This window comes from Dreissena polymorpha, chromosome 1 (genome assembly GCF_020536995.1).
Source record: "Dreissena polymorpha isolate Duluth1 chromosome 1, UMN_Dpol_1.0, whole genome shotgun sequence".
Classification (NCBI taxonomy): Eukaryota; Metazoa; Mollusca; class Bivalvia; order Myida; family Dreissenidae; genus Dreissena; species Dreissena polymorpha.
In genome coordinates, this window is record NC_068355.1 from 72,819,726 (window position 1) to 72,847,515 (window position 27,790).

The following is a 27,790-nucleotide window of genomic DNA, read 5'->3' on the forward strand; positions in this document are numbered from 1 at the left end:
CCATTATTAGGCTGCAGCTTTGAATATTTTGAAATAGTTTACACAACTAAAGATAGACTTCAGGTGATCATAACATGCAACGTAGACGCTGTTTCGTGCGATTTGGAATAAAAACAAGAACACGCTTTTGTACCAATTCAGTTTTGTTTATTTTATATAAATATTAGATTGTGTTATTTTAATTTTAAACGTAAATAAAATATGAATTCATCGCAACAACTTTTTGTATTACATTTAACATATTCAAACATATTTACATGTTATTTTATGTTACATATATACAAATATATTTACATATACAACATATTAAATTATATATTCAAATATTAACATATTTAGCAACCATTAATAATAATAACAAAGGCACAACTTTGAACATTATGCGATAAAAAGAATAATAAGAGCAGCGTTTTGGGAAAACTGGGTTTAATGCATGTTAACATGCAAATCAGGGACGACAGTCTCCGCTTTTATGGTATTTTTCGTTTAAAGAAAGTCTCTTCTTAGCGAGAATCCAGTTTGGGCGGAACATGTCGTCCCTGATAAGCCTGTGACTTATTAGATCTACCATAATTAACAAGCGTTGAAGCGAACACGTGTAAATATCGCTTGTCATTGATGTATGATATTAAATCGTTACGTATAACACACGAACTGTTTTATCAATACTTGTCATACATTCAAAAATGTGTGAATAGCATAACTTATACATCGATACCGCATTATTCGCATTTGTTCACACCAAAAATGTACGCTTAACAATTAAAACATTCACAGAAGACACACATGATGATTTTGGTACAAAATAAGTCGAATGAACAATATTACATTCAATACGGAAGCACACTGGCTATTTTCTCCCACAAAATCTAAACACATGTGTAATTGTATAAATTCCTCCAGACCTCGACGTCAATAGATAGAACATTCGAATCAACGAAACGTATTTGTAACATCGTCACAACTAACGCATGCGTTTGTTCATTTCGTTGTCACAGACGAACAATTGATGCTTAGTCCATAGGGTATGCGAGCTTTTTCCGGATGCGACATCTGGATTCAAGCGCATGTTTTCGACGAGAGCCGGAAACCGCCAAATGTGATCACGAGATTACATGACGCTGCATCAATCCAGGAGGTCACTAGTTCTTTTATTGTCGGGACGTCGCCCGTTCCATACGCCGACGTTACGTGCTTCCGTCATTATAAACTCCTCGACGTCAATGCCGTAAAAAACTTCGATTTTGTCGAGGCTCATGCGCGAGGCGCCGTTGCTAGGCATGGTCTCCGTTGTTACGGCCGTCCGCGCATGCGCGCTGAGTGCCGCAGCGTCCAGTGGGCCTCCGAGGTAGTCCCGGGTGGCCAGCTCTAGGTTGCATTCCTCCGAGGTAGTCCCGGGTGGCCAGCTCTAGGTTGCATTCCTCCGAGGTAGTCCCGGGTGGCCAGCTCTAGGTTGCATTCCGGGAGAGCTGAAATGAAGACACAAACTCTTTGCTTACAGAATATACGTTATTTTATTAAGTCACTTTATACACCTTGCGAAATGTGTATTACTAAATTAAGTTTATTTGATCAGTAAGCTATTGCATGTTTCGGTGGGTTGTGTCTCATGAGTGGGTTGTGCGACAGTCCCGATGTCACAATCATAAACTATTGTATTTATTATATACATGTACCATATTATGGCCAAAAGCAACGTAACAAGCCATCAATCAAACAATGTATTAATAACTCGATACAAAAAGGAGAATGTTTTAGAACAGCGCAAACACATAGCGCCATTAAGTTATTCGATAGTTAAAACCAATGAATACGGAAAATGATTTATCATCGTCAAACAAACGGGAAACCTGTCTATTTTTTTTTCTATACTTTATTTGCACCAATGTTTGAATGTGAGTATATGTTGATAACTAATTTATGCCAACACGTATCTATGGATATGGGCCGTGCTCTGTGAAAAAGGGGTTTAATGCATGTGCGTAAAGTGTCGTCTCAGATTAGCCTTTGCAGTCCGTACAGGCTAATCAGGGACAACACTTTCCGCTTTTATGACATTTTTTGCCTCACAAAAGTCTCTTCTTAGCAAAAATCAAGTTTTAATGGAAGTTTCTCCCCTGGTTAGCCTGTGCGAACTGCCCAGGCCTATCTGGGACCCACATACATAAACCCCATTTTCGCAGAGCGCGGCTCATATATAATGAACACCACAGCGTACCTGTGGATATGTTATTAACACAACTATGAATCTATAGATATGTTGCCAACATGTACCTATAGATATGCAAATAAGGACAACACCTAAATATGTGTATATGTAATTATTTCCAGCACGTACCTCGGATGTGATTCAGCAGATGAAAGGTCGGAATGACAGACTGCGGGTCCGACGTGTGCAATTTCACGAACAGTGTGTTCATCGCCATGTTGTATTTCTCCTCTGTCACATGACCGCGGATTATTTTCTGCACCCATCCCATCGTCCAAGAGGGCTCCGTCATGCGCTCAATAATACGCTCCGCCCACTCCGGCCTGAAAGTAGCCCGTCGTTTTTTTATTATAAATTCCCACATGGTCGACAAAACGACAAACATTCGAGGCATATTTTTTACTATTCCAACATATGAAATCCACGAAATTTCGTGTCCATGAAAAAGTTGTTTTTTTAACCACGAAATTTCTTTCCAACGAATGTAAATAATTAAACATGATTTAAAAAGACAGAGAACAAGCTTACCCATCATCGTCAATGAAGTCTTGCAAACTGATGTTCGTCCGTGCATCTCTCACTACGGTCGGGTACAGAGCGCAGTACATGGAGAACCCTGGAGAAAACAACAGTAACAAATAAGTCCGGTCGGACTTTCGAGGTTTCAACAGTAGTAATATTACGGCGTTCAGCTCACTCTTTTCCTCGATTACCTGGTTTTCCAATGCTAAAATACTTAGTGATGCCAGTAATGCCAGTAAGGCTCGATTGGTCATTGTCGGCTCGGGCACTACTTACATATTCCCCGGGTATTCTTAAGTATACTTACATGAACCCCGGGTACGGTAAATATACTAAAAGGTTCCCTGGAAAATTAACGCTAAATCGGTCGTTCAGGGCTATTTTGTTGTACTTAATTATATTCACATTGTTGTCAATTTTCTGTTAAATGGCCTCTTTATAACCGAAACTCATACTCAAAAAGCATGTTGATGCAGTTTTTTTGGCCTGGGGCGAAGCCCCTAGGCCAAAGTACTTAAACCGTTTTTTGGAATAAGCTGACTTGGCTGGCTGCCAAAACAACCGCGAATGAATGAATTTGGAAAAGTCCGATTTACCACTTGGCGGTCATTCATGCGCAATCAAAGAAGAGGGACCTATACAAACAAATAGGTCCCTGCAAAGAAGTTCTCAATAACCCGCATTGTGAATACAGAACATAACAATATAACATGAAAGTGTCATAGAACGTGTAATAAAATATTATTGAAGCAAATTTCCTAAGCATTGGATACGGCATAGGTTTTATATTGTTTGCATATTCATGCGAGAATCTCACTTCCGTTTTATCAATAAAATTCCATTTTGATGACGATGTGCTACGTTTCAAATCACGTGACCAATTAGTGGCATTTGATTGGTTTACTTTTAACGAAACGCAAAACAACCGTACAACTGTTAGCAATTATTGTATCTTTCTTTTTCTTTTACGATGATTTAAGAAATGTCTGCACAAGTGACGACGGTTGGGGTTTTTTGGTTGTGTAATTTGAATGTATTGGATTACGGCGAAGTGTAAAAAGAGTGTGACTAGTGTCCACTTCTCGAAGAAGTTGACACTGGCTCGATGGACAGACGACTGCGATAATCAAAGGCACGGTTGATCAGCTGTACAAAGGTGTAAAACCTCTTGTATCTTGATAATTTTGGTGAGAAGTAAGTAAAATCACTAAACATATTTTCTTCAAACTTGTACTCGTTGTTTATACTGACAACACATATTTGTTAAACATGTTACACAAAATAGTGGGCAGTATTTTCACAGTTATGCCCCTTTTCAACTCAGCAAATTTCTTTAAAAATGCAGCTATCTCCTTCAATATAAGGACATTTTCTTCAAACTTGCAATAGGTCTTTATACAGACGAGGCATATTTGTATGAAAAGTTACATAAATATTTGCAGATTAATGCATCTGTCCGCTCAATAAATAATGTTATACACTAGGTATTCTGTGCATTTATTAGTCCAAATAATTAGACGTAAGCTACCCCGCTTAATGGATTTATAGCGAGATAAACACAAGAAATACACATTTTATGTTTTACCACCGCGCGTTTTACCGTGTTGTGGCTATCGATCTTGTACAATTAGCGTACAGCGAAGCGCCGAGGTTATACATTTTGATGTACCCACTCACGTCTTTTGTTGAATTATAGTTTCATTTCTCGGCTGATTTTGACAAATTATATATCATTAGAAAGCTAACGTTACGTAGTAAACAGATATATAAATATATATTAAGTTTTTCTTCTGATTTCGACAGCCCGGCGAGTTATAACTTTAACTTTTGCAAATATCATACCGTTTTGGAGTTTTAGAATCTAGATTTATGGTTGACATGTTTGTACTTAATACCAATTTGTAGCGTTATTCTGATTTCGACAGCCCGGCGAGTTATAACTTTAACTTTTGCAAATTTCATACCGTTTTGGAGTTTAAGAATCTAGATTTACGGTCGACATGTTCGTACTTAATACCAATTTGTAGCGTTTATATTTGGAGTTCAGTTTTAAAAATTAGATCTTGCTTAGGAGAATAGAATTCTGTATACGATAGAAAAAAATGTTTAAAAACGAAAGTAATTAAGGAATGAAGGCGGAAGAAAGTAGCGCGCGTTCCTAACGCACTGAACTGATGCTACGGTCTTGGCGATTATGCTTTTGTTTAGAAACCGGCCATTGAATTTCCTTTGCCATGATTATTATATTTTTTATGGAATATATTGTAGTATTTTGTTCACGAAACATATCAATAAAGCTTATTATAAATTAATCTTAATAAATTAACGATTTCAGCTCTTGTTTATAACACAGAAAGGGTGTTAAATTTATGATGAAACAGCGTATAGAGCGGACCCTCTCGATTTTATTCGGCTTTACATGCATACTTGAAATAAAATGGGTGTCAAAAACATTCATCGTTTGCTGTTAATTATCAACGATGGAATTATGTATAATTATATGAAATGTTATTTACCTTAAATTATCAATTTATTAAAGATTCTTGAAAATCACGGTCGGTGTTACGCGGGTCATTTCGTATTTTGACATCAGGGCATCATGTCCAAATATTCAAAATCAGATTTTTTTTCACTGGGACGATGACGGCTTAGATTTAGACAGGCAGACAGGTAGTTTATTCAGACTTATACAACAATACATCGTGTTCAACTCAAATATATAAATTATTTTTACTTTTAAACGAATTGTTAGGTGATTACACATATAGCAGTGATGATTCTGAGAATGTTGCCATGTTTCTTATCCGTGTAATCTAGAGTCCGTGGTTTGAGCATTTTCATCGCGGTGTTCAATAAAAGATATCTCAATAATCTTGTTTATTGATAGATCTGTGGTTTTATTGCCCCTGTGTTCAGCACAAACCAATCATCTCGTTCTGATCAGACACTGTGCCGACCAATACTAAATAACACTATGGTGTCATACGCCACAGCAGGGACCTATACTTGTGATCATGGAGTCTAAGTGCAAGACTTTAAAAAGTATGTTGTTTCGCTTGCGGTTGTTAAATCCAAAACGGGGCTTACCAGCTGGCACAGCTGCTGATATTCGAATCTGAATACTTAAACTTATTCAGACCTTATTCTTAACCGTTGCGCGTATTACGATATCGGATTTTAGGCGTGAATACAACTCAGTGAAACTATTCAATTTCTTATACAACATTAAGCATATTAACAGTTATTGAAATTAACAATATCAGCGACATCTTTTTAAAGACTAAACACCTTTTCAAGTATCGAATTTAACATGTCAATAAAATATATTAATACCAAAAAAGGTTTCATTTAATATTGTTCACATTAAACCTTTGAACGAAAGTGTCGCTTTAACTATTTTCCGTGTCTTATTAAGCCGCGAATCGTTTGCTAAAAACAGTTAACAAAAAGGGCTACACGTTCTAATTCTTAATGAAATACAAAAAAAAGTATGACATAATTAATAACGTCCATAAACACACACGGCAAGATCAAAGTTTTAATGGAAAACTAATATGACATTCCACGTAAATTATTATTTTCGTCTAAATCGAATACTATATATATAGAAACAATCTATTTATAACCGACCAATGAGGTAACATTATGCAACTTTCAATTTACACAGTGCTATATGGCAACAATATGGAATTTGAACAGTGGTAGTGTTTTAAGGTCTGGACTATCATTACTTGTAAGTTTGTATAAACATTTTTCTAATGCAATTAGTAAAATAATGCTAATATTTTATGTTTAATAATTTATTGCATGATTATTCTGTGCTGTTATATGAATTTGATGCCGTTAAAGCTTCCGACATGAATTCATGTCGGAACGATGCTATTGCAAAATAACGTTAAACGATATGAGGTCGATGTAAATCGACCTCATATTTATAGGAGTATGCATTTATAAACGCGTAAAATTCCTAGCAATACAGGTAAAGTCATTATTTTATGTGGATATCACAGTACAGTTAATAAATTTCTAATCACAGCATACGAAATTTTATAATTCCGAAGTAATCTTATTTACTATGAGCAATAGTTTAAAGCGGTATACATCACCCAAATAACGCAAAGATAACGGTCCAGTGACTTCTGACATTTATCTGAAAGGTTTTATGATCGTTATCAGGTCGTAAAACACATCTGTTATGTGTCACCGGATTAACGGACATTGGTTGATTACCCGATAATATGCAAGTATCCAACAATTTAGATTCATTATTTATGGGGAAACAAAAGCTGCCTGACCTAAAAAATGTAAGACACAACAAATAATTATATTATAAGTTTACTTACCAGAATCACAGCCTATGTGTTGCCATCGCTCGCAGGCATCGCAAGAAACAGCACATTGCCTCTGCCCAACTGTCTTTCCACAATGTATACAATTTGCCACTTCTGCCATTGCAGAAACACAAACACAAAACTAACTAACACTAGAAAATTATTGTATCCGACATCAAATAAGCACATATATGTTTGAACACATGGCAGATGCACTGAAACCCACACAACTATATAGCAATCGTATTCCAAGTCACAAATAGTATTGTCCGACACAAACAAAACACATACTTTGGGCTCATTCAGATACCCTCTTTATATATAGTCAGCCCTTATAATTACTTTGCAAACAGCATTGTTGTCTGGGTAAGCGTGTTACCTTATTTATTCTTTAATCACGCCAAACTGTCATACCGTTTGTCTTATTAATAAATCTTTGACCAGACAATGAAAGCATGCCGGCTTAATTAATTTTCGTCAATTCACACGTTTTCAAAACATAACTAACACAAAGACATTCCATTATTCTTTAATTAAACCAAACTATCATACAAAATGTCTCATTAAACAATCTTTGAACAGAAAATGAAAGCATGCCGTCAAAATAAACGTTTAACATTTCACACGTTTTCAAAACAAGACGAACTAAATGGGGCTTATTTTAATAAACACAATCATAAAAAAGCTAATAACAATTTATTACTAAAAGCAATCCGGTATGTAAACAATTATTGAATTACAAAGTTTTACAATATGAAATGAAAAAAAAAAATCATACAACTACATTTCCTAAAAACAATAATCACGAATATTAATACATTAAACTTAACAAATTTTATATGAACAAAATTTCTATAATACTATATATAAGAAACAAAATTGGGGCGAGTTGTCTTTCGATTGGGGCGAGTTGTCCAACATATTTGGGGCGACTTGTCCAGATTTTCGGGGCGACTTGTCCTGGGGCGAGTTGGCTTTGGGGCGAGTTGTCTGGCTCCCAAATATTTGGGCAATATTTTTCAGTTATCGAGTTATGCTAGGGCAACAAACAACTGCAGTTAAGCGTTGGCACCCACAAGCAGTACTCTTGTTTGATAAATTACATTTGTTCTACTTATATCTTTGCAGATGTCAACCTTAGAAGAAATCATGAACATGGACCAAAGCATGCCCTATGACAAGTCTGCAAGGGGCAGAGTTGTGTTTGCAAGCAGTCCAGAGACATATACTAATGCCAATGGTGAGACAAAGCAGTCAAAGTCTGTTGCTATAGCAGATGACAAAAAAACTGTGAAAGTTGTGTCGAATGACCCAACCCAATTCAACAAACTTATTGAAGGTAAAACAATAATGTTGAGAAATTTCATCCGAAGGGATGGGTATATCATTCTAACCCGAACATCTAGACTGTTCCCAACACAAGAAATTGAAGTCCCTGACAGCAGAGTACAAGAGGGTAAGGCTCTTGTCAATCCACCAGCGGCTCCTATGGTTTCATTGAGAGAAGCACTAAGGTCACCTCCAAAAACCAAAACAACTGTTCGCGGGAAAGTCATTCAGGTATTTATATTACTTCTTTTCATTGGCTTATAATTTCATTATACCCCCACAAACGAAGTTAAAGGGGGTATATAGGAGTCTTGTCTGTCTGTCCATCTGATCTGTATTGGTTGTCCGCTCTCTGACTCGAATTGTTTTCATCCGATCTTCAACAAACTTGGTCAGAAATTTTATCTAGATGTCTAGGTCAAGTTCGAATATGGGTCATGCCGGGTAAAAAACCAGTTCACGAGGTCACATACAGCATGTTGTATGCTCTCAAATTCAAGTAGTTTTCATCCAATCTTCACCAAACTTAATCATAAGTTGTATCTATATGATGTCTAGGCCAAGTTCCAGTCTTGGCATTATTTTTTTGAGGCACTAGCTTGATCAGACTACCAGCTTGGAAATTTCAATAGCCCGAATCAATTCTTACTAGCCCGAATTAGAGTTATAATTCTGTAACATTTGTAAATATGTTAGTCTTGGACCTAATCCAATCCATCCGGTAATAATACTAGTGAAAGTGTCTAGAGAGATCAACTTACTACACTGTTCAATAAGCATCTACTCAATGAGTGCCCAATGGAGATTACCGATTTACTTCTGAATAGGCTTCTATAGCAGGGGTGTCAATTGTCCCAAATGTGAAATCTGGAAAATAAGACTGAGGGTCAAGTGTCGCACGTCCCCAACCACAATAAAGGGCAGAGCCCTTTATCTTTCTAGTTGCAATTACTGGTTAACCCTTTCAGTGCGGGAACCGAATTTTGAAGGCCTTTGCAAACAGTTTGGATCCAGATGAGACGCCACAGAACGTCCATCAGGATCCAAACTATTTGCTATTCTGATAATATTCTTTGAAAAAAATCAAAGAAAATGCTAATTTTAGAAATTCAGCAGACAACATTTTAGCAGACGACAAATTTCCCATCATGCAAAGGGTTAATATGTATTTTTTAATCTGATATTGTCAACTATTTGTTACACATCAACTGAAACTGGTAACTCAAGGATACAATGCAAAATAGTATAAACCAGACCATTCGTATCACCGCATCTGTATTCGTCATTGTATAGAAAATGTTATAAAGAAAGTCGAAAATAAAAAATAAAATAATTAACATCGACGAAAAACACTGTATCCAAAAAAAGAATGCCCGAAAGATGTATGTGTTTTGCACATGAAGTAAATGTGCATATCGTTTAATTTCAGACAATGAAAACAAATTTCTTAGAAAATCCGTAATAAATAGATAATATTGTTAGCATTTGCTTTTCAATATGTTAAGCTGATAGTGCAGTGCTTTACTTTGCAAATCGATCACTTAAAATATTTTATGATGGTGGACATTGTAAGATTTTAGGAAAGTAGCAAGGACTTTTCGTCAGTTATCGTTCATGTATGGCCATCACCAGCCAATCAAAAATCAATAAATAAAAACCTGGGCACAATCGGTACCGAACAAACAATTTCTGGAATGCCGAGGAAGCTATAACAATAGGAAGCTATTTCGGCCATGTAACTAAGTTAAAACACGAAAAAAGCACTTATACGATCGGGCTACTGGCTTGGAATTTTAACTCGATAGACGCAAAAATCATAACTCGATCATCAGTCGAGTGTAATCCAAGACTGAAGTTCGAATGTGGGTCATGCCAGGTCAAAAACTAGGTCACAGGGTCACTTAGTGCGTTTTTCAACATTCATCAAGGTGCTTTTGTGAAGGCAACATGCAAAACATTCTGTGTCCATACAGCATGTGGGGGGTTTTATCACGTCTGTGACAAAGCTCTAGTTTTCTCAGTTGTAAACCTAATTTAATTATACTTCCTAATAACACAGTATTTTGTGGAGTTGGAATAGGACATCAATATGGGACTATATTGTTTTTTCAACAGTGCATAATATGCAGTTTTACATGTTGTATTGATTTAGTTTAACAAATAATAATTAAAATAGATACTTTCATATATAATAGCATCATTTAAAATGTTTTTTTTTACAAAACTGTTTGTTATGTCTCCCACTTAAGTAGTGGAGGACATATTGTTTTTGCCCTGTCTGTTGGTCTGTCTGTTGGTCTGTCTGCGCCAACTTTAACATTTTGCAATAACTTTTGCTATATTGAAGATAGCAACTTCATATTTGGCATACATGTGTATCTCATGAAGCTGCACATTTGAGTGGTGAAAGGTCAAGGTCATCCTTCAAGGTCAAAGGTCAAATATATATGGCCAAAATTGCTCATTTTATGAATACTTTTGCAATATTGAAGATAGCAACTTGATATTTGGCATGCATGTGTATCTCATGGAGCTGCACATTTTGAGTGGTGAAAGGTCAAGGTCATCCTTCAAGGTCAGAGGTCAAATATATGTGGCCCAAATCGCTTATTTTATAAATACTTTTGCAATATTGAAGATAGCAACTTGATATTTGGCATGCATGTGCATCTCATGGAGCTGCACATTTTGAGTGGTGAAAGGTCAAGGTCATCCTTCAAGGTCAGAGGTCAAATATATGTGGCCCAAATCGCTTATTTTATGAATACTTTTGCAATATTGAATATAGCAACTTGATATTTGGCATGCATGTGTATCTCATGGAGCTGCATATTTTGAGTGGTGAAAGGTCAAGGTCAAGGTCATCCTTCATAAGGTCAAGGTCATCCTACAAAGTCAAACGTCATATAGGGGGACATTGTGTTTCACAAACGCATCTTGTTTTTTTTATAATTTTCATAAAATGAAACTGTCCATGCCACACACAGTTGAAAACTACAATTAAAATGAACTTAAAGCTTAATAAGCAATATCCTATTAAAAATATCAAGCTTGAAGTTTAAATAAATCATTACAAACATAAATTCAATACATGAAAGGAACAGTTTTGTTTTAGAATATCAACAACACAATGTCCATTCCCAGTTTGATGTCTAATTCCAAATTCACATAATACAGTGTACTTATAATACCTTTGGAATTGGTTGCAAAACATGTCTAATTATTGCGATGGCGCTCATTTCATTTAAGTCCCCTAATGTGTTCCATACAAAATTACATAGTAGATTACTGTATAAATATGCACCAACATGTTAAACCTGTTCAAACATGGTTACAAAATAGTCATCTGCCATATTTTGGATGGTGATTTTATGCATTTGTAACTAGCACATTTACCTTACACCGAACACAAAAACATGTATGTTTCCGGTTACACACTCAAAACAATGAGGGTCAGTAGGTTCGGATATTTTTTTATATTTGGTTCGAAAATGTTCGGAATTATTAGATGTTCGTACTCATATTGTACCAACATGATTCAAATAATATAAATCAAATTTACGAACAAAACAAATCAAGGTATTTCAGATGCTGACCATCTTGTGATAATCAAGTACTGTTTCACACTGGAGGTTACCGCACAAAACAAATCAAGATATTACCGATACTGACCTTCTTGTGATAATCAAGTTCTGTTTCACACTGGTGTATTAACATTTTAAAACAAGTCAGGTTGTATTAGATATAAACATGACTGTGCCTTGTCATTGGATTTTTTTCCCCTATCCTGAATTCCAAAATGGTGGAAGATAATGGCAGCCACTACGCTTGAGCAGTCGGCCATTTTCAAAGATAGCGGCGTGGTTTAAAGTTCAGGCCTTTAAAGATCTACATAGGGACCAAATAGTGTCAAACAATATCGTTGTTGTCCACTCGCGATTTTTTGTTAAAAGAATTGCAGTCACGGGTAAACTCTTGACGGTCGATCGGGTAACCGGAAATAAACATAATTTTTCGTTAGGCCTTATACAATTAACGCTCCATAAAAACAGCTCGTAATTACTAATCTTAACCCTTTTACACTCCATTTTTAGCTCATCTGAGCACAACATACTCATGGTGAGCTATTGTGATCGCCATTTGTCTATCATGCAGCGTCAACATTAACCTTGTTTACACTCTAGAGGCTACATTTATTGTCCATTCTTAATGAAACTTGTCTGTGGGTGTGTCTGTCCAAAAATGCTGCGTCGCGTGAACCTCGAAATTGCTTGAGCTAAAGACATGCAACTTAACAGGAATATTGGTCAGCATGTTGTATATCCTTCAAGTCATGCACACCATTACTGTCAGCTGTTGTCATTTTGCTAATAACTCAATATGTATGTAATCATGTTATACAGGATGAAGAAGAGCGCGACATCCTGGTAGGAAAGTAGAAAAGTCCGACAAAGATGAGAACAATTTAGATACAGGATGAAACGGTGGACAGAGTAAAAGTGGCTTTGTGGAGAAACACTAACAAAAACGTCAGAACTGGGGATTTCGTCAAAATCACTTATTTGACAATACACACTTACCAAACAAAGTACACAACTGAAACCAGCTTCAATTCTACCTACACAACTTCAGTTACTGTAAGTAAACAATTTGACTGCATACTTTAAGGATTTTTCAAATAATTTAGCTAAGATGCACTAATGGTGGGCAGAACACCATGACAAGTTGCCTATTTTTGTGCCCCCCCCCCCAAAAAAAAAAACCATGTTCGTCTGTTTGCTGTTCTTCCGTGCGTCTGAAAAAAGTTTGTGATATGCATATCTACACTTATTGCTTAACATGTAAATTTGTGCACCTGTGGTTTTTCATTTGATTTCAATATCTGAAAGCAGAGTAATGGCTCTCGACTTAGTAAAATTATACTTAATAAAGTTTGCGCATATCTATTAAAGTATAAGGCGTACAGTCTTGACACTTCAAGAAAGAAAAGACCTACAGTCACTGTCTTGAAACTTTTTAGCATTATTGCTCACTATGTGAAGTTGTGCATCTGAGTTTTATTTAGTTTTGTTTCAATTGGTAAAGCAGAGTTGTAACCCCTGACTTAGTAGAATTATACTTAAAAGAGTTTATTCCTACAGTCCCGAAACTTAATAGGCTTGTTGCTCATCATGTGAAGATTCGCGCCATGTAACATTTATGGCCCTTGGTTAATTTATGTTGCTTTTAATATGAGAGACTTAAGACTTGTAAGATTTTTGCTAATCATGTAAATAATAAGCTGTGAAGGGAGGCACCCGTGTCCTATGGACACTTTTCTAGTCTATGTCAAGTCAATGCTAAATGTCACCTGTTGTTATTGTATAAAACTTTAAAAGCCAATGTAAAAGGCCTACTAAAGGTATCTTGTTCCTGAGTAAAAGTATGTTCTATTTAGGTTTTTCCCAAATTCTAGATTTCACAACACATTCCTTCCCATTTGAAAGAATCCATCCAGTACCTTCCCCAAAATTTTTTGAAATCCCCGAGTTGCTCTGTCTAGACATAAAAATTAATTAGTATTCTTATAAAAAATCAATCTGATTCTACACAAGATTATCACGATTTAATTTAATTCAATTTAAGAAGCGTTCGACATTGTGTGGCTGACTTTAGATCACTTGCCTCTCACAGATGTAGGTTCCATCCTCGCTCTGGGAGTTGAATTTTTATGCCCCCCTTCTAAGAAGAGGGGGTACATTGTATATTGCTTTGCACATGTCTGTCGGTCGGTCCGTCCACCAGGTGGTTTCCGAATGATAACTCAAGAACACTTGAATCTAGGATCATGAAACTTCATAGGTACATTGATCTTGACTCGCAGATGATCACTATTGATTTTGATGTCTCTAGGTCAAAGGTCAAGGTCACAGTGACCCGAAATAGTAAAATGGTTTCCACATGATAACTCAAGAACGCTTAGGCCTAGGATCATGAAACGTGATAGGTAGATTGATCATGACTCGCAAATGACCCCTATTGATATTCAGGTCACTAGGTCAAAGGTCAAGGTCACAGTGACCCGAAATAGTAAAATGGTTTCCGGATGATAACTCAAGAACACTATGGCCTAGGATCATGAAACTTAATAGGTAGATTGATCATAACTTGCAGATATCCCCTACTGACTTTCAGGTCACTAGGTCAAAGGTCAAGGTCACAGTGACCCGAAATGGTAAAATGGTTTCCAGATGATAACTCAAGAACGCTTATGCCTAGAATCATGAAACTTCGTAGGTAGATTGATAATGGCTGGCCGATGACCCCTATTGATTTTCAGGTCACTAGGTCAAAGGTCACGGTCACGGTGACCCAAAATAGTGAAATGGTTTTCGAATGATAACTCAAGAACGCTTATGCCTAGGATCATGAAACTTCATAGGTACATTGATCATGACTCGCAGATGACCCTTATTGATTTTCAGGTCACTAGGTCAAAGGTCAAGGTCACGGTGACCCCAATAGTAAAATGGTTTCCGGTTGATAACTGAAGAACGCTTAATGCTAGGATCATGAAACTTGATAGGTAGATAGATCATGACTTACAGATGACCCCTATTGATTCTGGATGACAACTCAAGAACGCTTATGGCTAGGATCATGAAACTTCATAGGTACATTGATCATGACTGGCAGATGACCCCTATTGATTTTCAGGTCACTAGGTCAAAGGTCAAGGTCACAGTGACAAAAAACTTCCACCCAAGTGCCCGCTCATGAAATGCTCAAGGGGACCTGCTCAGGGGACCTTGGGTCTTTCTCCACCATGACAAGCGGGAAAAGGCGCCATATAGCCATTAAACGTGTCAATGCGACGTTAAAACAAACAAACAACTTCTATTGTTTTGTTAATGTCTGATGCTGCCTTATCCTTGAAAAGTAATGTTTGTATTGCCATATGAAATATTTCCTTATTTTTCCAGAAAGTCGAACCACCAACTGTACATGTGACACTTACAGTAATTAGTGCCTGTGCACAAGATGACGTTACAGAACTTCTCCTCAGTGATGACTCTGTGTGGGCAATTCCTTCACAATTATTAATGGCTGCCCTTCCACAAAAACTTGAAGAAGTATTGGATCCAGAATCTTTCTTTGCAGAGCGAAAAACAAACTTAAGGCTGCAATTAAAAGGATCGGAAACTTCAGTAAACTGTTATACATATACATGACATTATTCAGCATTCCTAGTTTACCATGTTTTCCCTAGTGTTTTTTTTTATAAATCTCCTACTTTTTCATACATTTTACAACAAGCTCCTACTTCTCCTAGTTAAGAAGGGGGATATTGCTTTGCACATGTTGGTGTGTTGGTCTGTCCGTCCGTCCACCACATGATTGTCTGATGATAACTCAAGAACGCTTAGGCCTAGGATCATGAAACTTCATACGTACATTGATCATGACTGGCAGATGACCAACTATTGATTTTGAGGTCAATGGTCACGGGTTGTCAGTTGTAATGGCAGCTATTGTGTGAATACGTTTTTTGTCACTGAGGTGGTGGTGGAGGTGGTGATGGTTTCATGATACCAGGCGTAAGCCTTCTTGAGTTATCATCTGGAAACCATTTTCCTATTTCCAGTAAACCACTTAACTGTCTCGTTTCACTGTGACCTTTGATTTAGTGACCTGAAAATCAATAAGAGTCATCTGCCAGTTATGATCAATGCCCCTATGTCGGTCTGTAGGTCTGTCGGTCCATCCACCAGGTGGTTGTCAGATGATAACTCAAGAACGCTTGGGCCTAGGATCATGAAACTTCATAGGTTCATTGATCATGACTCGCAGATGACCCCTATTGATTTTGAGGTCACTAGGTCAAGGTCACGGTGACCCGAAATAGTAAAATGGTTTTTGAATGATAACTCAAGAACGAATACGCCTAGGATCATGAAACTTCATGGGTAGATTGATCATGACTCGCAGATGACCCCTATTGATTTTTAGGTCAAAGGTCAAGGTCACAGTGACCCGAAATAGTAAAATGGTTTCCGGATGATAACTCAAGAATGCATACGCCTAGGATCATGAAACTTCATGGGTAGATTGATCATGACTCGCAGATGACCCCTATTGATTTTGAGGTCACTAGGTCAAAGGTCAAGGTCACGGTGACCCGAAATAGTAAAATGGTTTTCAGATGATAACTCAAGAACGCATATGCCTAGGATCATGAAACTTCACAGGTAGATTGATCATGACTCGCAGATGATCCCTATTGATTTTGAGGTCACAAGGTCAAAGGTCAAGGTCACGGTGACCCGAAATAGTAAAATGATTTTCGGATGATAACTCAAGAACGCTTTTGCCTAGTTTTCGATGTGTTGGTAACTCTGCCCTGCCTTCATTTAGATTGATCTCGGTATTATTTATAAACATTTCATTATCATTAGCACTTTGCTTTTTGAGTGGTTACTCCTCCGTTGTTATATGAATAATTTAGTGAAAATGTTAAATGTGTTAAAATATTGTTCCAAAATATTTTATAACACTCAATAGTGATGCCATCAGATTCCGGACTTTTGTTATTTGGCATTTCTTAACGAGCTTGTCAATATTCATATTCAGTTTGTAATCCTTCACATACTTGTTATTCCACTTCCTTTAAAGCATGATGTGTTATTTTAAAGAGGTTGTTATTTTCGACATTCTTTCGTTTATAGTGTTTCGCAAAATAGGCTTCTTCTATTATATGACTTTTATTTGTTATGTCTTTGCCATTAACTTCTAGTCTGTGTATAGTTTTGTGTTTGCTACTACGTTTTAAAATGTTTGCACAGTATTTTGTATTGTTTTCATTGTGTTCAACATGCTGTGCCCGTGCTCAAAGTAATATGCCATTGAGGTGTGTGTGATAAATTCCTTCTATTTTTTTTTGTGTGTGAATTTCCTTCTTCAATGGAGGTGGTATAATTTGTGTTTCTTTTATGCATCTGTTTTTCAAGTGCTTCAATGACTTTTATGGCTTCATTTTCAAGTTTGTGTGTTTCTTTTTTTTTATAGCTTACCTGAGCACAATGTGCTCATGGTGAGCTTTTGTGATCGCCTTTTGTGTGTCGTCTGTGGTGCAGCGTCAACATTTACCTTGTTAACACTTTAGAGGTCACATTTATTGTCCAATCTTCATGAAACTTGGTCAGAACATGTGTCACATTAATATCTTGGACGAGTTTGAAAATGCTTCTTGTCGTTGAAAAACCTGCGTGCCAGGGGGTGTGGCAGTTTTCCTAATATGGCTATTATAAAACCTTGTTTAAGACTCTAGAAGTTATATTTTTTGTCCAATCATCATGAAACTTGGTCGGAACATGTGTTCCAATAAAATATTTGACAAGTTCAAAAATGATTCCGGTTGGAAGAAAAACATGGCCGCCAGGGGGCGGGGCAGTTTTCCTATTATGGCTATAGTAAAACTTGTTCACACTGTAGAAGTCAAATTTATTGTCCAATCTTCATGAAACTTAGTCAGAACATTTGTTCTAATGATATCTTAAACGAGTTCAAATATAATTCCAATTGGTTGAAAAACATTGCTGCCAGGTGGCGAGGCAGTTTTTCCTTAAATGGCTACAGTAAAACCTTCTTAACACTCTAGAAGTCACATTTTTAGTCCCTCACAACATGTTTCCCAGTAAAATCTTAAACGAGTTTGAAAATGGTTCCAGTTGAATGAAAAACATGGCCGCCAGTGGTCGTGGCAGTTTTCCTTATATAGCTTTAGTGTAAAGTAAATTTTCAACATTCTTTCGTTTATAGTGTTTCGAAAAATAGGCTTCTTCTATTATTTGACTTTGATTTGTTATGTCTTTGCCATTAACTACTAGTCAGTGTATAGTTTTGTGTTTGTTTCTACGTTTTAAAATGTTGTACAGTATTTTGTATTGTTTTCATTGTGTTTAACATGCTATGCCCGTGCTAAAAGTATTATGCCATTGAGGTGTGTGTGATAAATACCTACTATTATAATTTTTATGTCCCCCACTATAGTAGTGGGGGACATATTGTTTGTGCCCTGTCTGTTTGTCAGTTGGTTTGTTTACGCGAACTTTAACATTTTGCAATAACTTTTGCTATATTAAAGATAGCAACTTCATATTTGGCATGCATGTGTATCTCATGAAGCTGCACATTTTGAGTGGTGAAAGGTCAAGGTCATCCTTCAAGGTCAGAGGTCAAATATATGTGGCCCCAATCGCTTATTTTATGGATACTCTTGCAATATTGAAGATAGCAACTTGATATTTGGCATGCATGTGTATCTCAAGGAGCTGCACATTTCATTTTTGTAAGAATTTCCTTCTACAATGGAGGTGGTATAATTTGTGTTTCTTCTGTTTTTCAAGATCTTCAATGACTTTTATGGCTTCATTTTCAAGTTTGTGTGTTACTTTTTTTATTAGCTTACCTGAGCACAACTTTCTCATGGTGAGCTTTTGTGATCGCCTTTTGTGCGTCGTCTGTCATGCAGCGTCAACATTAACCTTGTTAACACTTTAGAGATCACATTTATTGTCCAATCTTCATGAAACTTGGTCAAAACATGTGTCCCATTAATATCTTGGAGGAGTTTGAAAATGCTTCTTGTCGTTGAAAAACCTGCGTGCCAGGGGACGTGGCAGTTTTCCTAATATGGCTATTATAAAACATTGTTAAGACTCTAGAAGTTACATTTTAATCATCATGAAACTTGGTCAGAACATGTGTCCCAATGAAATCTTTCACAAGCTCAAAAATGGTTCCGGTTGGAAGAAAAACATGGCCGCCAGGGGGCAGGGCAGTTTTCCTATTATGGCTATAGTAAAACTTGTTCACACTGTAAAAGTCAAATTTATGGTCCAATCTTCATGAAACTTAGTCAGAACATTTGTTCTAATGATATCTTGGACGAAATCAATTATGGTTCCAATTGGTTGAAAAACATGGCTGCCAGGTGGCGTGCCAGTTTTTCCTTAAATGGCTATAGTAAAACCTTGTTAACACTCTAGAAGTCACATTTTTAGTCCGTCAAAACATGTTTCTCAAGAAAATCTTCAACGCGTTCGAAAATGGTTCCAGTTGAATGAAAAACATAACCGCCAGTGGTCGTGGCAGTTTTCCTTATATAGCTTTAGTGTATAGTAAAACCTTTTTAACACTCTAGAAGTCACATTTATTGTCCAATCTTCATGAAACTTAGTCAGAACATTTCTACAACCCATAACTCAGATGAGTTTGAAAATGGTTCTGGTCTGTTGAAAAACATGGCTGCCAGGTGGCAGGCCAGTTTTCCTTACATGGCTATAGTAAAACCTTGTTATAACGCTAAAAGTCACATTTGTGGTCCAATGCTTATGAAACTTGGTCAGAATATTTGTACTTATGATATCTGGGCTCAGATAGAAAATGGTTTAGGTCCGTTTAAAACATGGCCGCAAGGGGGCGTGGCGTTTTTCCTAATATGGCTATTTAGTAATGTTAACACTAGAAGTCGCAATAATTATCCAATCTTCATGAAACTTGATCAGAACATGTATTCTAACAATAGCTCAGCTGAGTTTGAAAATGGTTAAAATACGTTGAAAAATATCGCCGCCCGGAAGGGGGGGGGGGCAGTTGTCCTTATATGGCTTTATTGAAAACTTGTTGACGCTATATTAGCCTCATTTATTGGCCAATCTACATGAAACTTGGTCAAAACATTATTTTGTCCCAATGAAATCTTAGCGAAGATTGAAAATGGGTCATATGAGCTTAAAAACTAGGTCACTAGGTCAAATATAAAAAAAAACTTGTTGAAAGTCACTTTTTTGGTCTAATCTTCATGAATCAGCTTGCATTTGTCCAGAATAGTCTAGTACCTTTTGCTCTCAGGTGAGCGCCTTAGGGCCTAACAGCCCTCTTGTTTTAAATGACTTGCATCTTATTGTTGTGTTAAGTATCTTGCCTTTAATTATTTCCCATAAGGTGTGTGGATTTGCATCTTTGTTATCTTAAACTGTATTGGTTATTACCTGTTATATTTGTGTTTGATATTGTGTACCTTTTCAAAAGCTATTATTTACTTTAAAAAAAAAGAACATTTTGAATAACATAATTGAAAACTACAATTACATAAACATATGGCATACAGTTAATCATAATGAAAAAAAATACACCTGGCACTCAAACACAAAACCAGCAATATTTTGGAGATAAGATTTTTTTAAATATGCGAGTCTATTGCAACATAATCGAAACATGCAACATAAAACCAGGATTTATGACTGATCACTCGATAGTTGAACTTTAACTGCATGAAATACAACCTGAAATAGCCGAAGGTACTTTAAAGATTTCCATTTCTTTTATCTCTAATAATGGGTTAAGAACAATATTGAAATCCTCTCCGACTATCTATGTTCGGACCGTAAACGTTCATTAATGTTAATTGTGTTTCGTGTATTTTTATATCTATACTTGCTTGTCTGCCAATCATTATTACGTTCAAGTAATCCACTGTTATTCCTGTATGACTTTTACTCAGACAAGCGATGCCTTGTTTATTTGTATGTTGTCCGCTAAGATAAATATCTCCGTCCCAACCATTTTTTAATGTTTTTGCTAAGGTATGTTTTAGGTGACTTTCCTGTATAAAAAAGACTTATAATACCTTTTTTGTCTAACCATTTGAAACTTTTAGTGCATTTATCTTTGTTATTTAGCCCTTGTACATTTACAGTACATATGTTAATACTCACACAAAAGAACGAAAATTGCATGATACCATTCTTGTTCCAAACATTTTAAAATCAGTTTGTAGAGCTAGATTATTAGTTAGTTCATTATGTCAAGTTATATTAAGCTTTGATGTTAAAAACAATTACCTTCCATGTTCTACAGGTTGTTGAAACATTGTATTCATTAAATTGATCTCAGCACTAAGTACTTGTTCATTTATTACGATGGTATTGGTAACTTTGCCCTGCCTTCAGATTGATCTCAAAACCATTTCCAAACATTTCATTATCATTAGCACTTACCTTTCAAAATGCCATGATTGTCATTATATTGACTGAAAATAGTCTACCAGTCACACATAACTTAATTAATATCTCCCTTTTTAGCTCGACTTATAGAACAAAACCACCGCTATTGTCATAGCCAGGTAGACGGCGTCCGCGTTTGTTTAGTTGTCTGTAAATGTCAATTTCCGCAAAGACTATCAAAGATATCCTCTTCAAACTTACAATACTTGCTCAATTTCGCCTGTTTAGTCCATCCTGACAAGGCTGGACCATGCTCTAACGTTGTGGTTCATGATTGGATATACTTTATTTTTGTCCTAAACTCTACTTTGGACAAGACCTTCCCACTGACCTATTTTATGATGAACTTGACCATTGAATGACCTTACCTTAAAGGTCGAAGTGTTTAAAACTAGATAAACATATTAAGCACGAGTATCATATAAAACCTTAAACTTCATAACATCAGCATACATGTACACTGTATCTGGCAGCAAAATAGCGTGGATCCGTTTACATTTACTACAGTTTAGTCACTACACTTCTTACCAAGCACCCTAAATCTAGCCCCAGGCCTTCAGCGCCTACGGCGCTTTGATTTAAAGAGAAGTTTGTTTAAGATAATCGGTAGCGCGTTTTACGACATCGGATTTCGGGCGGGAATACAACTCGGGTACAGTCTATTATGGGAGGCGGAAAACTACAACGGGCGAGGCATGGTCAGGGGTGATAACCCCAAAAAAAAGGTTAGTGTAAGGGTTAGGATTAGGGGTCGGGTTAGGGTTAGGGTTGGGTTCTCCCAATATGGGAGGCGGAAAACTACAACGGGCGAGGCATGGTCAGGGGTGATAACCCCAAAAAAAGGTTAGTGTAAGGGTTAGGATTAGGGGTCGGGTTAGGGTTAGGGTTGGGTTTAGGCTAACCCAAACCCTAACCCGACCCCTAACACTAACCCAAACCCTAACCCTCTAACCCCCCCCCCTTGCGCAATACCATACCATGCCTCGCCCGTTGTAGTTTTCCGTCTCCCGTCTATTATCGACCGGGTACGATTGAGTATATTTACCGTACCCGTATGTAAGTATACTTATGAGTACCCGGGTTACATGCAAGTAGTACCCGCGCCCACAATGACCAAGCTAGCGCCAGTAAGCGATAACTACCCTGCGTGAATCAGAGGCAGGAGCAGAACATTGAAAGGTAATCGACCACATAACTTTTTATTGTGTATATTAAAATTTAATCGGTATATCGTTCTCCTGTGTTTTTTGCGAATTACACAAGCTATAATATAGAGAACTTAATAAATATTCAATGATCAAATCAGTGCAAAATAAAGTTAAATATTATAGTTATGTTTTACTTTTTAATTTAATTTTTCTTTAGACTCAAAATAAAATTGAGGGTCAACGATATCCGGCCTAAGGTTTGTGAATGACGTCATTTTTAAGTGCTTGGTCACTTCTTATATTTATATACAGATACTTCTTTGTTAATAACCAATGGCATAAAGCAATATTTACCCAATTTCTTCCAATGTACAATAGTGTACAGTTCAGTCAGCACATTTTCCAAGTTATTCTTTACGATCATACAGTAAAACTTGTACGGATCCTCTCCTTTTGAAATGGCCTCGCAAATGACTGCAACCGCCAGGCTGTGAATCGGAAATCCCCGTAAATCTTCGTCGGTTATTCGGGGATCTTTCGTCACTTCTGGAAAAAATACTTCGTGAACACTTGGGTGTAGTTTTATGCAGTTCAGCAACAGATCACGTGACTCTTGCGTCACTAAATTGACGCCATTTTTAAATAACGTCAATTATTGCAAAAAGTCTAAAGTCAATCCATTATGTTTTGGTTTGCTTGGTCCGTAAAATAGTTTGAAACCTTTATCTTCATTTCTCTTCTTAATAACTGGACGTTTTACTGTCTTAAAAGAGGACAGTCTTTGTACTTCAACATTCAACCTGTTTGTGCTTTTCTCAACTCTGGAGTTACTTGCTTTTGACACTTTTGTAACCTCAGACAATGAAGTTACTCGCAAATAAGTAGTCTTTACTTTCGTGTTCTTGAATGTCGTTGCATTATATCTTGAGAAAATTGTAGATGTCTGAAAGATAAGGAGCGCTTATAGTAGTAGTCCAACAATGTATTTGAAGAATGCGGATAAATATAATTTTATTCAATTTAAGTGAACACAGCAAAATATAGTAATAGAGTAAATTGTCCATGACATTGCGCTTTGAAAACAATTAGTTTACAAAAATATTTACTTTTATTATATTATCATTGGCAATAGAACACTAAATAATGAACAATATATGCTATTAATATACCGCGCTGCCATTTCAAACATTTTGACATTATTTTTAATTTTCAAAGAGGCGTGCCTGACCCATGTGATATAATAAATGTGGGTCATATAGAATCTGTCGACATATTTCGCCTTCGTGCATCATGTGACGACGATATTAAACTAACATCTGTCGCAGTTATAGTACAATTGTTATTGCTATATATCCATAGTTGTGGTGAAGCTATATGCATCCTATTGTTAATTCGTTATTGTTTCTCATATTGCACTCGTAGTTCCGACATTCGTGCCGGAGGGTCTTATCATCAAATGCGTTAAAATAGCAGATATGCCCTTCTTCAAAGGGTGAACGTTGTTTGATATTGTCCGCAACATATAAAACCATTCTAAGAATTTGTGGAATGTGTCTAATTGTAAATAGTTTTATTGCATTGTTGAGTGCCGGCATGGAAATATCTGACATAGCTGTTCATTCATTAAAGGAAACTTTTCACAGATTGTGGCATGATTTATCGTGTCATTAAATGCTGCTTTTTTAATAAATAGCTTAAGTACAAACAAGAATAAAATTAAAGAAAGAACAAAGGTAACCCACAACTGGGCTCAAACCATTGACCCTTGGTGTAAAAGTCTAGCGCTTTAACAGACATACAGACAGACAGACAGACAGACAGACAGACAGACAGACAGACAGACAGACAGACAGACAGACAGACAGACAGACAGACAGACAGACAGACAGACAGACAGACAGACAGACAGACAGACAGACAGACAGACAGACAGACAGTTTATTTAGACTTATACAAAAGTACATCGTCTTCATACACAAATATATACATTATTTTCTGTCACATAAATAGGTATTACAACATTACATTACATAACATAACATAGATGTTCATTTAAGAATACGAATATAAATAAGCATACTCAATTGCAAGACTACGTAAATTCCATCAAAGCGGTAATGAAATTTTTTAAACATAACATAACATAAATGGTCATTTAATAATATAAATAAACACAATCAATTGCAGGAATACATTAATTCCATCAAAGCGGTGTTTATAAATAAACATAATCAAGTGCAGGAATATGTAAATTCCAACAAAGCGGCAATGAATTTTTTAAACGTAACATAACATAAAAGGTCAATTAAGAATACAAAAATAAATAAACACAATCAATTGCAAGAATATGCAAATTTCATCAAAGCGGTAATGAAATTTTTAAACAATATTATTTAGAATTGTATTTCTTAAAGCAAGAGCTTCCTTCATATATTCACGTACATTTGAGATAACTGATTTGTCACATGAAACTAATAACTTGTGGAATTTATATACAGATGGGTTTATATATAATTTACGGATTTTAAATGTTTTCCTTAAATCAGTGAAACATCGGCATATACATATAAAATGGTATTTATCTTCTAAATCCAAATCATTACAACATAAACAATGACGTTCATTTCGTTCGTGGTATGTTATTTTGGGCGTATCTTCCAGTTTGGATTCTCAAAGGATGTGCAGAGACTCTTAATCTTACAAAAAATAATTGCAGTCGTCTAGGAAGTAAATCCAAATATGTTTCATATTCCAAACAGCTTTTAAAAACTTTATACATATATAAAACAGTACTATTATTCATTTTGGCGTACCATTCTTGTTTAAAATTGTCTACAACTCTACATTTGAACTCGCTAATAAAACTATTAACATGTACAACGTTTGGATTTTCAAAAACATAACCAAATCCAAAATTATTTAACATGTTCTTGATATTTGAGACCCAGTTTGTATAACCTTTATTATAATCGCCCAAGGCTTGTGTGTACACAGTGTTCATTATGATATTATCATTGTTCAGAACTTTAAACCAATATTTAATAATTTCAACAAACCTGTTTACATACAATGGATATCTACCCAATTCTCCGTAAACAGCAATATTACATGTATTTAGTTTGACTTGTAATAAGCGTTTGCAAAATTTTAAATGTATACGTTCTAAATCATCGGACTTCGTGAAACCCCATACTTCTGAAGCATAATTTAATATCGAACCCACAAAAGAGTCAAACAACTGGCAAAATATTTTCGGTTTTATGTCAAATTCGTTGCATTTAGACAATAATGTATTCATGGCCTTAAGAGCTTTACCAATCAAATGCTCGTGGTTTAGTTTAAAACTTCCAGTATAATTCAACACTGTGCCTAGATAGTTAAAGTTATCAACAACTTCAATAGCATTACCATTATATACACATTTTTCGTTTTCTTTTAATCCCCCTCTCTTCCGAAATACCATTATTTTCGTTTTTTCAGTGTTAACATTTAACCCCCAAAAATTGCAATATAAGTATAAATGATCTAAGTGAGTTTGAACTTCAGTCGGGGACTTGCCTAAAATAGCCATGTCATCAGCAAATAATAATCAGATCAACACAATATCATCTATATTCAGACCAGAGTTAATGCTATCTTGTAAGTAAAGTTCAAGGTCTTCAACAAATAAAGAAAACAAAATTGGCGACATTACCTCCCCTGTCCTCAGCCCAACAGCATAACTAAAATAATCTGAATAAGATGAGCATGATTTGACACGTGACTTAACATTTGCATACATATCTTTTACTATTCTAAGCAATTTACCTTGTATACCAGACTTAAACATTTTCAACCATAATGCATTGCGATAAATACTATCGAAACATTTTAACATATCGACGTATATAACATACAAACGTTTATTTTCATTTAAATAGTTTTGAACAATTGACATCAGTATAAAAATAGCATTTAACCACTCGGCCATCCTTCCTAACATAGTCTTTGACGTAGTAAATACTACATACTAGTATAAGCAATCCTTGTTATATCACAATATCTAACGATATCAACAGAACTCTCCAAATTATTCAATCGCTTCGCATTTGTAACGCTTGATTTTTTTTTCAGTTTTTTTTCATCGTCAAGAGATGCATATAAAGGATTTTTCAGATCACGGCAAATGTCAGTATTACTGTTTCCTCGCAAATATTATGACTACAACAAAAAAAAATGCAAATCTTATACATATTTTTTTTAGTTTGTCAATTTACCAAAAAATAGGAACCAGGAAATTAATGCATCTTTTTTTTTTATTACTTTCATGCATTACTTTATTGTTTGTTTAAAATAGATAAACGTATAGTTTTTTTTATTTATGTATTTAATTTATAATTCATTAATCGCTTAATATTTTAACAAAAGTACTTACGATCGCATAAATCCGAACTGTTTTTATTCCGCCCACAGCATTCAATTCTCAATATCGACCAAAGGTATCTATATATTGATTTTAAAATCCAAATTTCAACTATAAAAATCGCAATACATACGAGACAGCCATGATTTTGACTGCCTTTAAGTATTTCATCGAAGTTAAATTTCAATATCACGCCATACATATCGTACTTATTCTATTTATATCTTAATTGGTATTTCTATCGTAATTCTACCACGATTTGTCCATATTGAAGAACATGTTCCTATTATACCGAGCAAGTCCACCTTTCGTATGATAACAAACGCCTATTGAGCAAAAGAGAGCGTGAAAATTTGAAACACACGCCCGGTTGAATGGAATCTAAAACTTAAAAAGTCAGTTTTAAGTGATCACCGAAATTGGAACAAACTTGTCCCATTATTATATTGTGTTGCACTACGCCACACTTATGTTATACGTGTACTGTAAACTCGTTTATATTGGTAGGCGTGAAATTTAGCATTTTTCATGGACATGTAAAATCGTTTATTTTTGTTATGTGTGCTGTTTGTTCGGAGAAAAAAAAACATGAGGGAATCGCGTCGTTCATTTCCTATTTATTTTTAATAAATGCGTGGATGATCGGTCAACCCTCGGAACCAACGAAAATTAATACTTTACGAATACTAATGATTTTACGATATTTCATTGTTTTCTGAAAAGTGCAAAATGGCGACAGCATCAAAGTTGTGTGACTAATGCGTGACATTTCGATGTAAATACTATGACAGGACTGCCTAACG

General features: G+C 35.9%; 1 protein-coding gene and 1 long non-coding RNA gene across 4 annotated transcripts; one reads left to right on the plus strand and one right to left on the minus strand.

Moving 5' to 3' along the window:
* Positions 1 to 445: 445 nt before the first annotated feature.
* LOC127834862 (uncharacterized) lies at positions 446 to 27,453 on the minus strand. Of its 3 annotated transcripts, none has more exons than XM_052360979.1 (5): positions 27,121 to 27,453; positions 22,940 to 23,528; positions 2,738 to 2,825; positions 2,339 to 2,532; positions 446 to 1,469 (listed from the first exon to the last, which is right to left on the minus strand). In XM_052360979.1, exons 2-5 carry the CDS (start codon positions 23,007 to 23,009, stop codon positions 1,369 to 1,371), a joined length of 453 nt encoding a protein of 150 aa, XP_052216939.1. In that variant the 5' UTR covers positions 23,010 to 23,528; positions 27,121 to 27,453; the 3' UTR covers positions 446 to 1,368. The 3 variants fall into 3 exon arrangements, with proteins under 3 accessions (XP_052216939.1, XP_052216917.1, XP_052216928.1); XM_052360957.1 differs by having other exon boundaries at positions 22,940 to 23,131; positions 27,000 to 27,453; XM_052360968.1 differs by having other exon boundaries at positions 27,000 to 27,453.
* LOC127834902 (uncharacterized) lies at positions 8,394 to 15,449 on the plus strand. Its single transcript, XR_008028275.1, has 3 exons — positions 8,394 to 8,622; positions 12,795 to 13,028; positions 15,354 to 15,449. It is a non-coding gene; the product is annotated as an uncharacterized LOC127834902 (long non-coding RNA).
* Positions 27,454 to 27,790: the final 337 nt, after the last annotated feature.